The sequence below is a fragment of the Rhipicephalus sanguineus genome, chromosome 2, assembly GCF_013339695.2.
Source record: "Rhipicephalus sanguineus isolate Rsan-2018 chromosome 2, BIME_Rsan_1.4, whole genome shotgun sequence".
Classification (NCBI taxonomy): domain Eukaryota; kingdom Metazoa; phylum Arthropoda; class Arachnida; order Ixodida; family Ixodidae; genus Rhipicephalus; species Rhipicephalus sanguineus.
Window position 1 is genome coordinate 111761384 of NC_051177.1, and position 14709 is coordinate 111776092.

At 46.1% G+C, this 14709-nt stretch overlaps 1 protein-coding gene across 1 annotated transcript in view; it reads right to left on the bottom strand.

The window, feature by feature from the left end:
- LOC119383516 (uncharacterized) overlaps nucleotides 1-9904 on the bottom strand; it is a 33187-nt gene extending 23283 nt beyond the window's left edge. Inside the window, exon 1 of the mRNA XM_037651685.2 lies at nucleotides 9649-9904. Coding sequence (XP_037507613.1) covers nucleotides 9649-9712 — 64 coding nt within the window. The 5' untranslated portion in view covers nucleotides 9713-9904. The remainder of the gene's footprint in view (nucleotides 1-9648) is intronic.
- Between the last annotated feature and the right edge of the window lie 4805 nt (nucleotides 9905-14709).

The following is a 14709-nucleotide window of genomic DNA, read 5'->3' on the forward strand; positions in this document are numbered from 1 at the left end:
TTGAAAGCGTGGTGCGTTTGAGAGAGGTGCTTCGCACGCTCCCTGACACACCAGTGTGGATTTCTGTGCTCGATGAGTTAATCTGCATGAAACAATTTTAATCTCGTGTTGGCCAAAGCGTGGCCGACGCGTTTTATGTATGTAACAAGTGACTTCAACTGTGTAAGTCGGGAATAAAGAAATAAAAAAGCCACGGTGGTCTAGTGGTTATGGCGCTCGACTGCTGACCCGAAGGTCGCGGGATCGAATCCCGGCCGCGGCGCCTGAATTTTCGATGGAGGCAAGAATGTTTGAGGCCCGTGTACTTAGATTTAGGTGCACGTTAAAAGAACCCCAGGTGGTCGAAATTTCCGGAGCCCTCCACTCCGGCGTCTCTCATAATCATATCGTGGTTTTGGGACGTTAAACACCAGATATTATTATTACATTGATTTCCTAAAAGTTTTTTGCCAACGTTATATTATTTTACTTTACACTTGCATTGTTTAAAATTGTCTTCTTAAAAACGTGTTTTGCAGTTTTTTCCATTTGTATGCTCTAAACTTCATACTTCAACTTACAAGGTTGTTTTACTTTTGTTGCCCTTATGTATATTACCCACCCTGCATGGACTTCGTGTCCCCAGTATACATTCAATAATATAAAATAAATAAATAAATAAATAAATAAATAAATAAATAAATAAATAAATAAATAAATAAATAAGCAAGCAAGCAAGCAAGCATATGGAGATCATCTGAGGCGACGTCTCCCAAGCGCGACAGTTCTCTGCAGTGCTAGCAACGCTTGCAGATGCAATCAACAAATTACGCAGTGACTACCACCGTCTTATGTAATTGGCAAGAGCAGAATGACGACTGTGTCGGGGATGAGAGCCCGTATTAGCAAATCAGTTTGTTTGCATATTTTCTTCGCCATTTGTTGACCGCCTTCAATAGACATATCTAGAGCGCCAGGATGGGCTACAATATTCTATTGACAGCGTTTCCCTTGTGTTTTTTTGTTTTTGTTTTTTTAATAATACAATACCAACTGACGGAAGAACTCTAGTCAACCAGAAGGGGAAGGCTTGATCGTTACTGTTCATGCAATGCAGAAATAAATACGTATCTGCAGCCAAGCGCTGCCAAGCCGACGGACGTATTCATCCATTCATGTAAACATTCCGAATTCGTAATGACAACTGTGTCTCAGTAAGTACAGCGTCTAAATCATCGGCTTCATAGGTTACAAGCTCTCAATAAGCCTTTTAGGAGCTGCTGCATTGCGAGAACGAGATGCAAAATGCCCGCCGCACGAACGTATTGTAAAGCTCAAGATTTCAGCGTTCTTAAACGTCATACGCACAACAAACAGTACCGTGGTTACCTTATTGAACGGTTCTCTAACCTACAAAGTCGTTCAGCATTGTTAGAAACCACGGCTCAATACGCACGTCACTCGTCTCTGCGCAGTTTTTCTAATCATGCGTCGATCGAGGGGGTGAGAATCAGTTAATGTTGATTGTGAGAAACCGTGCAGTTATCTCCACGGTCAATCACCGCCTATAAATCTGACCCTCCCCCCTGCGCCTTCTCCCTCCCTTAAAAACACCTAAATATGCCCGCCTGCTTCTAATATGACCTGGTTCATGTGTCCTTCTGTTACATACGTTGGCCCATTAACCTTAAGGTCACTCGTCAGCGATCCCACCCAGGGGCGTAGCCAGAAATTTTTTTCGAGGGGGGTTCAACCATACTTTATGTATGTTCGTGCGTGTGTATGTATGTGTGCGTGCCTATATACGCAAGCAAAATTGAAAAATTTCGGGGGGGGGGGTTTGAACCCCCCCACCCCCCCCCCCCTTGGCTACGCCCCTCATCCCATCGTCGCAAATGACAGATTTCAAAGGGTCGTCTAATGACAGTCTTGGCAGTAATAAAATTATAGAAATTAAATTAATTTTTTCTGTGATGAATGATGTAATGAATTACTTTTGAGGGTTGCTAATTTAGTAATGTAGTGAATTACTTCAAGGGATAATTTTAAGAAAATTGCTCATTATTTTCGTAATTACTCTTCACTGCGTCCCCTTGTGGCATAAAAAAAATTGACCGACATATGAAAGCAAAATAACAAAGACAAGTTAATTCGAGTGCCAAATGCCAAGCGTGGGTTTCGTGCTTCTTCGATGCGTCAAATATCTCTGAGATTCGAATGCACATGTGCCGTAAATAAAGCGTAAATCAGTTAGTGCATAACTGATGAACCTTTGTTAAGGTAACTTCGAAGTAATTTCGTTACTGTTCAAAGTAAGAGTAATGCAATCTCACTACTATCCGCCAGCTGCGATTTTAAATCTCATGTTTAAAAAATTTTAGAAAAGTGCATAGTAAAGTAATTTAATTACTTTTTAGCCGTGTTTATGCCATTTCTGTCCAATAGGTCTCCAACCATTCTCCAGGCATTGAATTAGCTTCCTATACAGGCACAACTTGAGTTCCTTGAGTAAAGTACTCTCTTTGCGAAGCGATTTTCCCAAAAGGGACTCACTTTCGAGACGATAGCTCCGCAGAGCAGTTGGACGCGCGCGTATATCCTCAACAACGGCTCTTATTCCTCTAAACTCTATAGCTGGCGGTCATTTGCAAAAAGGAAGCGTATTCTCACTCCCACGCGCACGAAGATCACGGACAAGGCGAGGCGACGACGCTTGACGGAGTCCGCGAATTCCATTTCACTGCCCGACGACTTTCCGCGAGACCCGTTGAATGCTTCTCGAGTCCTTGGCCGTTTTTCCTCGCAGGCGCTTTTTTTTTTTTTTTCTCTCATCGCTCGACCAGGCCATCCGACAGTTCCGCGAAGGACACAAGCGACCACGCGCTCGCCCCCAATATCTACACGCACGTGTGTGGTGCAGCGTCGGGCTATTGTCTGACTTTAAAATAGAAGTGTGTCCTATGGGGATGTCGCTTTTAACGGCAAAAAGTAAAACACAGCCAGCGAATTTCGGAGAAAGCGAGCTCGCGACGAACACAAGAGTCTAGGTCAATGTCCAGTCCGTGACACTGGAAAGATGTCGAGGGCTTGAAGTCTACACTTCGCATAAATTACGTTGGTTAAAGCGACACTAAAGAGAAACAATGAATCGGTTTAGATCTATAAATTGTGCTCTGAGGAATCTAATGTCGTTAATTTCGCGATCATAGATTTATTAATAGAGGAAAAAATCAAGTTCAAAGTTTCGTTCTTAAATTTCGCGCCGAAATCTCCCCACTTTACGTCACGGATTTCAAAGTGCATTTATCGTATTTTGGCGCTATTGGCTCAACAAAATTACCCCAAACTTGGTATGTTAAGTCTATGGCCCTCTCAGAGGACAATGTACTCCATCTTTACCGATTAGGAACTACGTAGTCCCTCGTAGGCGCCCTCAAAACATGTGACGTCACGGCGAATGGCGCGAAAACGTCAAGGTGGCGTTGCCACCCACATTTTGTTTTTGTGTGTTTTCTCGCTTACTAAGCGTCTTCTCGCAGCAAGCATGGTGTTTTTGGTATCGTGAAAGAGTACATTATTGGTGAAAAAAAATTCGTTTTGCTCTTTAGTGTCCCTTAAGGCGCTTTGGATTAATAACGTCTTTTTTCTGGATCACCCCTCAAACTTAACGGGGTTCTTAATCGTCAAGCTATCGCTGTGGTTTCCGCATATTAACTCCATTTCTTGCCGTACGTCTTATTCCAAGTTAGGTCCGCCTCGGTGGTACACTGGTTTCGGCGCACGGCTGCTGACCCGAAGGTCGCGGATTCGATCCCGGCCTGCGACGGTAACATTTGGGTGAAGGCCCGTGTACAGTGCGATGTCAGTGCACGTTAAAGAACTCCAGATTGTTGACAGCTGCGGAAACCTGTTCTTTCCGTCTTCATCGATCCTCGCGCTGTACACAAACATGCTACCATATCAACTAGCCCAACTATATATACTCAATACTATTGCGGAAACCTCCACTACGGCGTGCCTCATATTCATATCGTGGTTTTGGCACGTAAAAACCGAGATATTATTATTATTCCGCGTGAGTGGGGGCGACGATTCGAATGCCTAGTGTTTTGCAGCCTGATAGCACTTCATACAATGCTTCGTTCCGCGCTTGGTGGTCTCATGACTGCAGCTGAAGCAAACGAGGCAACAAATATTTTTATCTTAGCCGTGAGGAAAGCGTGCCGCCGTTGTTTCTCGTTTTTAGACTGTCTCGTTTTAGACCTGCTGGGCACTCTTTGGGCATATGTGGCTTCTCAGCCGTTAAGCCTGATACGTAATTATCATTTATAGACTGTCTTAAAGTTGTAGTAACGAACGAAAGAAGAAAAATTCGCTTTGATTACCGCTGGGCGAAACCACTGAACATTTCACGGTGTAACCATGATGGCTTCAGGAGCTTCGCCCAAGCTCTTCATCATTCACCCGTGGATATGCTGTTCTTTTTTTTTTTTTTTGTTGGTTGAGTTGATACCATGACTCTAAAGAAGAACAAAATGTGCAACACGAGGATGGCGAAAAGTTGTCACGGACTGGCGCGAAGTTTCGACTAACGATTACTAACTAATTCAACTAACGGTTAGTTGAAGGTTCGTGTGTGTCCGTGTCAACTTCTCGATCTTGCCTGGTTTTGCGCAGTTCATTCTTCTTCAGCCTCTCAATGTTTGTGATAGTCTGAGACAGGCCTGTAGCCAGGGGGGGGGGGGGGGGGGAGGGTGCTTTTGCACCCCTCCCCCCCCCCGAAATTTTGATGGAGAAGGGAGTTTTAACGGAAATAAATAATGACATTAGTTTTTTGTCTCAAATAGTCAAGACCTTCGGCAAGTGCCCGCTCCCGCGAAAAAAATCCTGGCTACAGGCCTTGTCAGAGGCCTGCTCAGCAAAAAGTACTACGGCACCAGTGTAAAAAAGTCAGATGCGTCTCTTTTTCCAGAATTTCGTCTTCGTCATGACGATGGCATGCAGGTACTCTTAAGGATTTAAAAATTTCCCCGTCTTCCATGTGTAATCCGTTTGCAAGAAGGCGGTACATCTGCGTCTTTTGAGTTGCTTATTCCGGAAGACTGCGATGGCTTAAAAGGCTCAAAGCCTTTGAATGCAGCTGAATTCACAATTTGTACCGCAAGACGTCGTTTATGGTCACTCAGATGAGGCAAGTGGTTCAAATTTAGCAAATCACGAGGCCTATCCCAAAAGTCATCGCAACGAAAGGTCAATGAACTTTAGCCAGTCGAAATCATGCCTGGGTAAAGTGGTTTAGCGTGTTTCCTCGGCCATATTTCCTTAAATCTATAGCGAAACTCCAGTCTCACTTTTCTACATGTTGGTCAGAGTGAAGGATATATGTTCGGTAAAGTGAAGGAATGCAGTTGTTTACGTACAATGAATATGGCATACCTGTGTGTTGGGCCAAGATGACTGATCACACCAAGCAGCTGACTCGAACTGCGACTTAGTTTCTTTGATATTTTAAAAAAGCTATTTTCTCCTGCACCCCATGTTTTAGGCCTATGCAGCATGAATTCCCTTGTGGCCTGAATTTTACTGAAGACTGCGATTATTTGCGATCTGCCTGTTTCTTGCGGCGGGGATTTACATATAAGTGCTCAGGATGGAAAGCGCAGGTCTTGTTGTTCGACTCTTTTGTCACCCAAGCTAGAGTGTATGAGTGCAGCTCGAAATAGGACTGCCTTAAGGTATTTCCGACTCCGCGATCCCTTCCGACGCATGCAATTTGAAGAACCACAGGCTTCGAGATCAATCCATGTCAATGCGGTAAGGAGGTCGTCAAGAAGCACACGTTGTTGGGCTACTCGGTTCATGTTCTTTCAGAAGCCACGGATGTGGCTATTTCGCGCAAGGAAATTACAAGGGAAGGGTTAAGGGGAGCGCAAACTTTCGACCTTGGGATTTCTTTGCGCGAAATAGCCACATCCGTGGCTTCTGAAAGGAGGTCGTCGTTCGGGTGCATATTTGACACCATTGCTACAAGAGCTCACATCAATGCTTGATTCGTCCTTCCGTCCGTTCATTCCGTTGTGCTGTACACTTCCACCTAGGTTCGTGAAAGGGAAAAATTGCCACTCCCCTTTTGTAGCATGAAGTTACACGGAAATCCTAGACATTCATACAGATTTCTCAGAAATAAAGCTTCCCGATTGACTAAAAATTTGATCCCCCCCTTCCCCTTCCCCGTTCGGAAGGTCGTTCGTCACCGATTCGAACCCTGAACCACGACAAACTTCTTGTCAGTTGGGAAGCTTACTATATATTTTGAAATTTCCGTATGGATTTTCTCGTAGCTTCGCGCTACCAACGAGTGTACACACGGCACTTCGGGGGCTTCCTTGGAGCTTATTTGCCATATTTAGCTCAGATTTAAGGCCGATTCAGGCGTGAATGAAGAAAGTATTCCAAGATTTTCGCACTTAACTAATAAGAATAATTTGCGGGGTTTTACGTGCCAAAACCTGAATATGGTTATGAGGCACGCCGTAGGGAAAGACTCCGGAAATTTCGACCATGTAGGGTTCTTCTAACGTGCGCCTAAATCTAAGCACACGGCCTCTAGTGTTTCGCCTCCATCGAAATGCGACCGTCGCATCCGGGATTGAACACGCGACTTTCGGTTCAGCAGCCAAGCACCGTAGCCGATGTATACCACCGCGGCGGCCCACACGTACGTAAACGGAACGGTATTTCGTGTATTGATTTTTGCGGAGCGTCTGCAATCAATGCTCTTAATACTCGTATAACCAATGTGCCTGCGCAAAAACGCCGCACAAGCTACTACGCTTTTTTCAACAAACAAAAAGCGCTCGCATACACCCAAGTTCGATATCTGAAGTCCTAATAAGAATCGAATATCCGCTGCCCTAATTCTTTCGCATTCACAATTTGGCTACGATTGAACGTGCTGTCAGCGTTAACTTGGTCGCATCTACAGAAGAGATGGACTCGACGTTGTCTGGAAATTCACTAATTCCATCTGCTATCATAAAAAAAGACACTATTGTTGCAAACATATACACATAAATAGGATGCGACACTGGTGAATCTCTCTTTATCTCTGCAGGCAAAAAAATGTAATAAACGTACAAAAAAAAACAATATATCGCTTCGCCGATGCAAACGCAACCACGTTTTTTTTTGTTGTTGTTGTTGCCCGTCTCCTGTAACGAAATGGAATTTGGGTTACGTAATGCGCCGCTGGGTGCTCGAGCAATCGTATCAAGCTGCACAAAGCTCGTAGCAACTCACTAACAGAAACTACAGACAGCCTTTGCGAATGTACGCTACCACGAAAGGGCACTGAGGGGACTGTTGCAAGGAAAGCTGCTAATCATAAGACAGAATGCACTTCCAGGAACTCTCTCTCTCTCTCTTTCTTTCTCTTTCTTTGTTTTCTCTCGTAATCGCACTGTCACACTCCAAGGGACATTGCATGCCAGAAGCGCACCCTTATATCATTAAAAATTTACGCATACATCTGTATTTCAGGAAATGTGGAATGCATGATGCAAAACACAGTAGACTGCACATGTGATCCTGCGAGTAAGAGGAGCGAGAACTCCTTGCTCGGGAGGACTCCTTGCTCGGGAGGCGAAAATTGAGTTTGGAAGGAAAGTAAGATAAGGGCATTGGGGCGAATAGCTCTAAGAATATTACAGATTCGCAGTGAGCGGTGGGGTTTACTCGAGGATAAACTGGCCGCATAATGAACAACGAGCACGTGCCCGGAGCATCCTAGATGCGGTGCTCCGACTTATCAGCAAACGCGAGTTGCAACCACCCGCGAGACTGGTTTCGCGGGATGGGCCACACACGCGGCAATCTCGGCCATTATGCCGAACGAACGGGTATGGGATGTTGCGAGATGAACGCCGGCTGGGAAAGAAGCTCAGTGCGGGAGAGATAAGACGCGAAAGTCGTCGTAAACTCGGTTCACTGAGCCCATGCTTTTTACGCAATGCAACAGAAATGAAAAACAGAACGTTCACGATTTTGGATTTTTTGTTGTTGTTGTTGTTGTTTTGCGTCAGACCCAGGACAAAGGCTTTTTTTTTTTTTGGGGGGGGGGGGGGAGGACCGTAGAGAAGTCGTGGTCATATAACGCGGAAAGTCTGAACTAATTAAGACAAGGTCGTGTAGCTTATGTATGTATCTTTCTCCTTATATATGAACATGTTCGTTTGTTTGTTTATTCTTTCATACACATATTTTCCTAGAACTTTTACGCTGTAGTTGTGCGCAAAGCTTTTCCGCGGACTGGGCGTACAGCACTGATGTGTCTATTTTTTATATTTAACATTGTAGCTCTGGTATTCGTTGTTATTTATAATGGATATCAAATAAATGGCAGCGTTTGTGTCTGTCATGCTCCAGTTGATTATCCATTACTGTAAAGGCGCAGGAGGCAGAGTTTCTAGGCAATGAAGTTCCTTTAGGCTTAACAGCACTTTAGTTAATTAGTCTAATTACTTATAGTCGTTTATTAGTGCAATCAAACCCAGTTGCTGTTTAACGATCTACCTATAAGGGCACATTAAAAACGCGGAGAGGGAAATAGAAAACATTTTTCCGCACCAAGTTCTCGTTGGCACAAGCGCTTTGTATTCCGCTACTATAGATAGTGCCGATACCGTAGCCATTAACTAAATCCTGAACATCGTCCCATTGTATAGATCGTCGCAACAACTGACAGTCACAACAGCAAGTTGCAGCTTCTCTGATCTGTGAGGCCTTGCAAAACTGTAACGCACTTATCGCCACCCGTCGTAATTGATGAAATCTACATTCGATATATCATGTTCTCATGTTCTGCGTATCGAAAAGGAGACTGGCATATGTAGTTAAGCTGCACGTTGAAACTATAGCCTAACCAAGCCATGCTTTAAGTTTTGGAAAGGATTTCCTTTGCATTATTACGCAAAAGAAGCCCCCCGCAAATGTAGACGTTATGCTTTAATTACTTCCTTTATTAGTGACGCATAATTTGAGGCAACAAAATAACCACGCTTGCGAACGCCAGTCGAGGCACAATAAAAGAAAGGAGAGTTTGTCGGTCTCTCGGCAGCGACACTCGCTTTCTGTAGCGGCGTGGTACGGAGGACAGTTCAATTTATGCAACATCTCCAATATGACCATGTTTCGAATATTATTTCCGTAAAACGCTACCCATAGACGACACTTCCAGAGCAGAACCGATTTTTTTTTTTTTAAGAAAGTAGCCGAAAGGCGTGACATGGTTCAGAAGACAGCGCAAGAAGCGCGTCACGCATAAACTAACAAGTTTGTTTCGTGTATGAATACCAGTAGGCATCTGTTGAACGGTCCACAGATCCAGTTATAACCGACTTGACTTCGTATTGGGGTCTGGTGATCTGTCTAACTCCCTGTTAATGCGCACCAGTGGGTCAATATCATCATAGCATCAGTGAAACGAACCATGCCGGAAGTGTGCACCCATAACGGCTAAGGTAACCGCGGTTTGACAAAATTTCACGTCAGGGTTCGTAAATTCGCTCGTAATGAGTATCGAATCCATCCATCGTCTACGCAGTCGTAGACCAAGTGCACGTAGGCCGGCGTGAACGAGGCGTTGTCTCCTTTATACAGACGCTCACTCACCGATCGCAGCGGCCGTGGCAGCGAGCAACAGAAAGCAGAGCGGGGTCGTCGGGCGCTGCGTCATGGTCGTCTCGGTTGGACGTTCGGTCTGTACTAAAAGGCTGGGCGGTGCGGTGGTCCCCCTGGGCAACCTTGCTTCGCGAGTCTAGGCTAACTGGGTTGGGCCTCCTCTATATAGCACTGGGCGCCCATTCGGTAAAAAACTCTCAAAACAGGTCGCCGCTTCTTTGCCCGCTCTCTCACTTCATCGGTTCCACCTCTATCCTCGCTCGCCGACGCTAAGCCCTCTCACCCCTTTCGGCAGCCACGTCGCGCGCTGGCGCCTGGACAGCCGCAGCAGATGTGCGGGCCACAAGAGACACACGGTGGAAATCTGAGAAAGAAGAATGGGTCTGCAGCGGGTCGCGTTGTTTACTTATGCTTTTCATTTTACCTCTCTCTTTTAGCTATCGCTTCTTCTTCGACGGCATCCACCATAACGCTCTTCCACGCTCACCCACTCCGCTGGCGTCAAGGGGTGCCACGCGTCCAAACGGCGCTGATGACGGCTGACTGCGACGCATCAGCTGCGGTGGGCGTGGGTTTGTCCCGGGTCTTGATGACCGGCGGCCGTTTCAATGCGATTAATTGTAGGTGTATAGAGTAGGACTGCGCCAGGTGGACGTATGGGATCTCGCAAGTGGGCTGTCGGAGCCTGACTTTCTTTCCTCCTCTCTCATTTTTATGCACCTCCCACTTTTTTTTTGTTAACCCCGTCGTATCCTGTCTCTCGACTCTGCCGGAAGTCGTCATCGTCAACTCCCGAAGAAAAAGTCTGGGAGAACGGAACAGTATGCGCTGCTTGCTTTGTCGTGACAAACACACTCGTTGTGGCGTCGAAAATGTATGCGTCGGCACGCGTTTTTCATTCTTTTTTTTTTTTCGGTGTAGTTAGCATTCGTAGAAAGTGTAGCCTTCCAAAAGTGAGGTCGCGACGCGAGTCGTCCGATGTGGCAGAAATGTGGCGAGGTTCAACGTGAAGGTAGGAACCCGGTTAGAAGGCGCATCACGTGACTGAGGCACCCATTTGTTCAATGCTTGCTTGCGCTCTTTCGCGAGCAGAATTTCTACCCTGCGTATGCGCATGCACCTATAGGGGAGACCATGTCAACAGCCTTAATCGGCTGTTACAAACTTTGACAGCAGCTGAAGTCACACAGGAATCAAGAACCCATCGGCGAGACAATATCGAACAAACTTTGCTTTGGGAAGCAGCAACCGCGAGATAGTGGTGGTGGTAGTGGTTTGAAGAGGAAAAGGCGCCTAATTTCTGCAGCCCGGTCGAGAGCACGGCGCAGCGCCTGCGAGATAGTCAGGTGTCATTTCACAGCGCACTTTTCCCACACGCTTCTCCTCTCATCATTTCAAGCCCGCTGCAAAACTCCCACGGTCGCTCACCTATTTACCTAAGACGACTCGAATGCGGAAGCCATCTTCTTCGTTTTCTCCTCAGTTTATTTATTTATTTATTTATTTATTTATTTATTTATTTATTTATTTATTTATTTATTTATTTATCATAGTACCCACAGCGCCCAAGGGCATTACATGGTATTGATCCCTCCCACGAAAGCGTTCTGCGCCCAACGTGTTTTCGCACTGTCTCCGGGATCGGAGGCATTGGAAGCTTTCTGCACCTCACGTGCTTTTTGCAGTGCCTCCGGGATCGGCCCACCTTTGACCAAGCGACGATGTCACATGATGACGTCATCATGTGACGCCACGCGTGTGATGTCATGATGACGTCACATATTTTGACGGCCTGTGACGTCATGATGGCGCCATATGCTGGCGTCATCACGTGACGATGACTTTTTGCATTACTCGTGTTGACGACGACGATCAATTTTTGCGCTTGATGAGGCATCTAAGACATTCACCTTAAAAATGGCGTAGGTCAGCCACGGAGCCGGGGTTTAGGTGTATAGCCGAAGAACGCTGCTAAGTGGAAGTGAATTCCTCGACGCCCGGGCTTCAGGTGCACTGCGAGCTGATGTTAGGGTCGCCAGCTATAGCCTTGAGTCAATGAAAGTTTGCATGAATGCAGGTGTGTCCACTTGGTTGGCTTGTGGGCGCTACCAGCTGCGTCTGTTACGATTTTCATTGAACGGTGGATGAACGCGTTACAAGGAACCGTGCATAATACGGATGCGATAATCGGCGTTGTAAGCCTCATCGCGTCGGAGGTGACATTGCTAATGACATCATTGTATTTAATTTTATTACTCCTAAGACGGCAGATGTCGTGCATAGGAAAAAAAAAAAAGAACTGATTCGTTGCCCTGCCGGGAAGTTCCAATTCATGGCTGAACTTGTTTATGAGTAAAGGTACACTTACTTGCAACATACATGAAATTGCCTCTGAAGGCGATGTTATAATCGGCAGACACAAAAGAATTATCTGTCTCTTCGAAATTTATTTCCTTTTCGCGTTTCATCAGACGCTGGTCTTGAAAACGCGGCGTGCGGACAAAAACCGACGTGATCAGAAAATAATAAGATTTGAGCCGGAATCGAACTCATGAGGTATTCCGCTTGGCAGTCAAGTCTTCTACCATAGAGTCACGCCACTGTCAGTGAAATTGCTTTGGAAAAAGACTGCATGCAGCTGTCATGTCGCGCGAGAAGTGGCGTTAAGAGACGTAATATTGCTTGGCAGAAGGGTGGAATCGCACCGGGAGTCACACCATCGGAAGTGCGTATGGAATGAGTGGCGTAAAGCTACCCATTATGAAAGGCCCAGTAATATTTTGTCATCAGCAACAGCCACAGCATCATTATAGTGTGCCGCTACGTAGGTGCTCGTATTGCCTTACCGGCGCGTAGTGGGCACTTCGGTAGCGTCTGTACACCTTTGAAAAAGACATACAAAGACGAAAGTACACGCATAAGGCGTTAGAATGGTCGATTTAATGCGAAACATATGTGCTTGCTCGCTGGGACTCGCTTGTCTTACATGAATTAGCCAGGCTTTCGCCTTCTCGTGTTACAAGGGTTTTACAACACCTGCCGGTTTTTCATTTTACATTACTCTTATGGTAAAACATTTTCAATCTTACCTGATTCCTCGATTATTGCATGCCGTGGTACGTGAAATACGGCGAGCTGCTGCGGACGAGACAGCTTTGTCTCGGAGGCTGTCATCGGGCATGATTTTACTTATAATATCCGGGTAGCAGGGGCGTAATCAGAATTTTTTTTCGGGGGAAGCACCTCCTTGATCAGAAGCGGGGGCTGGGCAGGGAGGTGTGGTCGAGTGTCATTTTGCGCTCTGTATGCCATGGCAAAAAAAAATTTCGGAGGAGGGGGGGGGGTGCACGAGCCCTGTGTGCCACCCCCTGGCTACGCCACTGCCGGGTAGCTATAGCCCGTTCACAACACTGTAGGGCACCGTAGGCGTAGCCACGCGGGGGAGGGGGGGGGGGGCAAGACGAGGGGTCAAATTCCCGAAAATTTTCAATATTTCATGTGTGTATATACATGCACACAAACAAATGCACACACGAACATAGATAAAGTATGGTTGAAGCCCCTACCCCCCCCCCCCCCGCCCCATTAAAAGATTTGTGACTACGCCACTGTAGGGCACATTGCTTTTGTGTTCAAGCGCACTGCTGGGCACGCAGCACACGCAAACACACATAAAGACTTGAATATATAAAGGCTTGAATGGTATGAGCACTGGGACACCTTGATATTACTTGGTTTTTTCGGCTCTGGCTTGTACACGCAATAAAAGTATAGCTCTCCTTGCACATTGCTTACCAAGCTTCTGGGGCGGTTAGCCCATCTAATTATTTTTGTTTCTTTTGGTTTGTTTGTATTTTCGATTATTTTTTTGTTTCTGTGTTTCTTTGTTACAAAGACCCGCTTTTCTTTCGCGGGGTGGGGGGGGGGGGGGGCGGGGGAATGGCGAGTAGTTGCACTATACATGGGACATTGACATTCTCTCGGAACAATGACATAACAGAGATAAGACATATGGATTTCAAAGAAGGCAGAAAGCACGAGAAAAGGACCGATGAATTCGACGTTTTGAAAGCAGAAAGCAGTGAAATAAGGCATCGGGGCCCCGCAGACAAAAATAGAAGAAAAAGCTAGAGTTGATATCAATCCTGCTACTGCGCTTACAAGAGAATCGCGAACAGGCATATTTGAAAGGAGGAAAAAGGCGGAAAGAGGGGGGAGGGCAGACGCCATATATCAGCGCTTTGTCGCGGCACACGTCGGCGTCTCCCTAGTGAGCGGTGACAAACGAGGAAGACAACAGCAAACAACTTTGCACACACACGATGATTTTTCTGCCAGCAAATGGTTCTGTCGTGATGGGCGCCCGCATCGGGTGCATAGTCGTCAAGCCTTTCCCCGTCCGTGTATCTCAGTGCACTTGCTCTCCATGAAAGGTCCTTGGGCGTGAACTCCGAAATAGAAGGGGCGACGACCTTTGCTGAACCATTAGCATTTTGCGTCCTCCGATCGTCCTTTTCTTTTGTGTTTGTGGCAGGCTTTGTTGTTTCTTGCCTGCCGTCTTTCGAGTTCGAAAAGACCCCTTAAAAAAGAAAAAGAAAGGGGGGTATCAGTCACCCCCTGCACTTGTGAACACGGGTCGTGTTCCCCATTTTGGCTGGTGTCGAAATTCGACCATCGCGTGTTGCAGTCGATACCGAAATGGCGTATAGACACGATGCGGCAAATTTAAGCACTGTTGGGAAACTGCATGTGCACTGTGATTTCGCAATTACTCTTGCATTGTATAGCTTAGGCTCGTGGCAGCCTAGGGGCGGTGGTTGGTTCGATCAATATCCTTTAAATTTCGGTTCGCCTGAAAAAAAAAACAAAAAAAAAAGAGAGCAACTTCAAATTAGGTTTGCTGTGGAGCGCGGGGTATGGACCAATTTTATATCTAACATATGACGCCACGCGCCTGCGTAGTTGCGAAACGTTCGCAAAGGAAAAAGCAGCAGGAACAAGATACCTTGCTACGTTGGAGTTCATTTTATTTTGATACGTTTGATTCGTCCC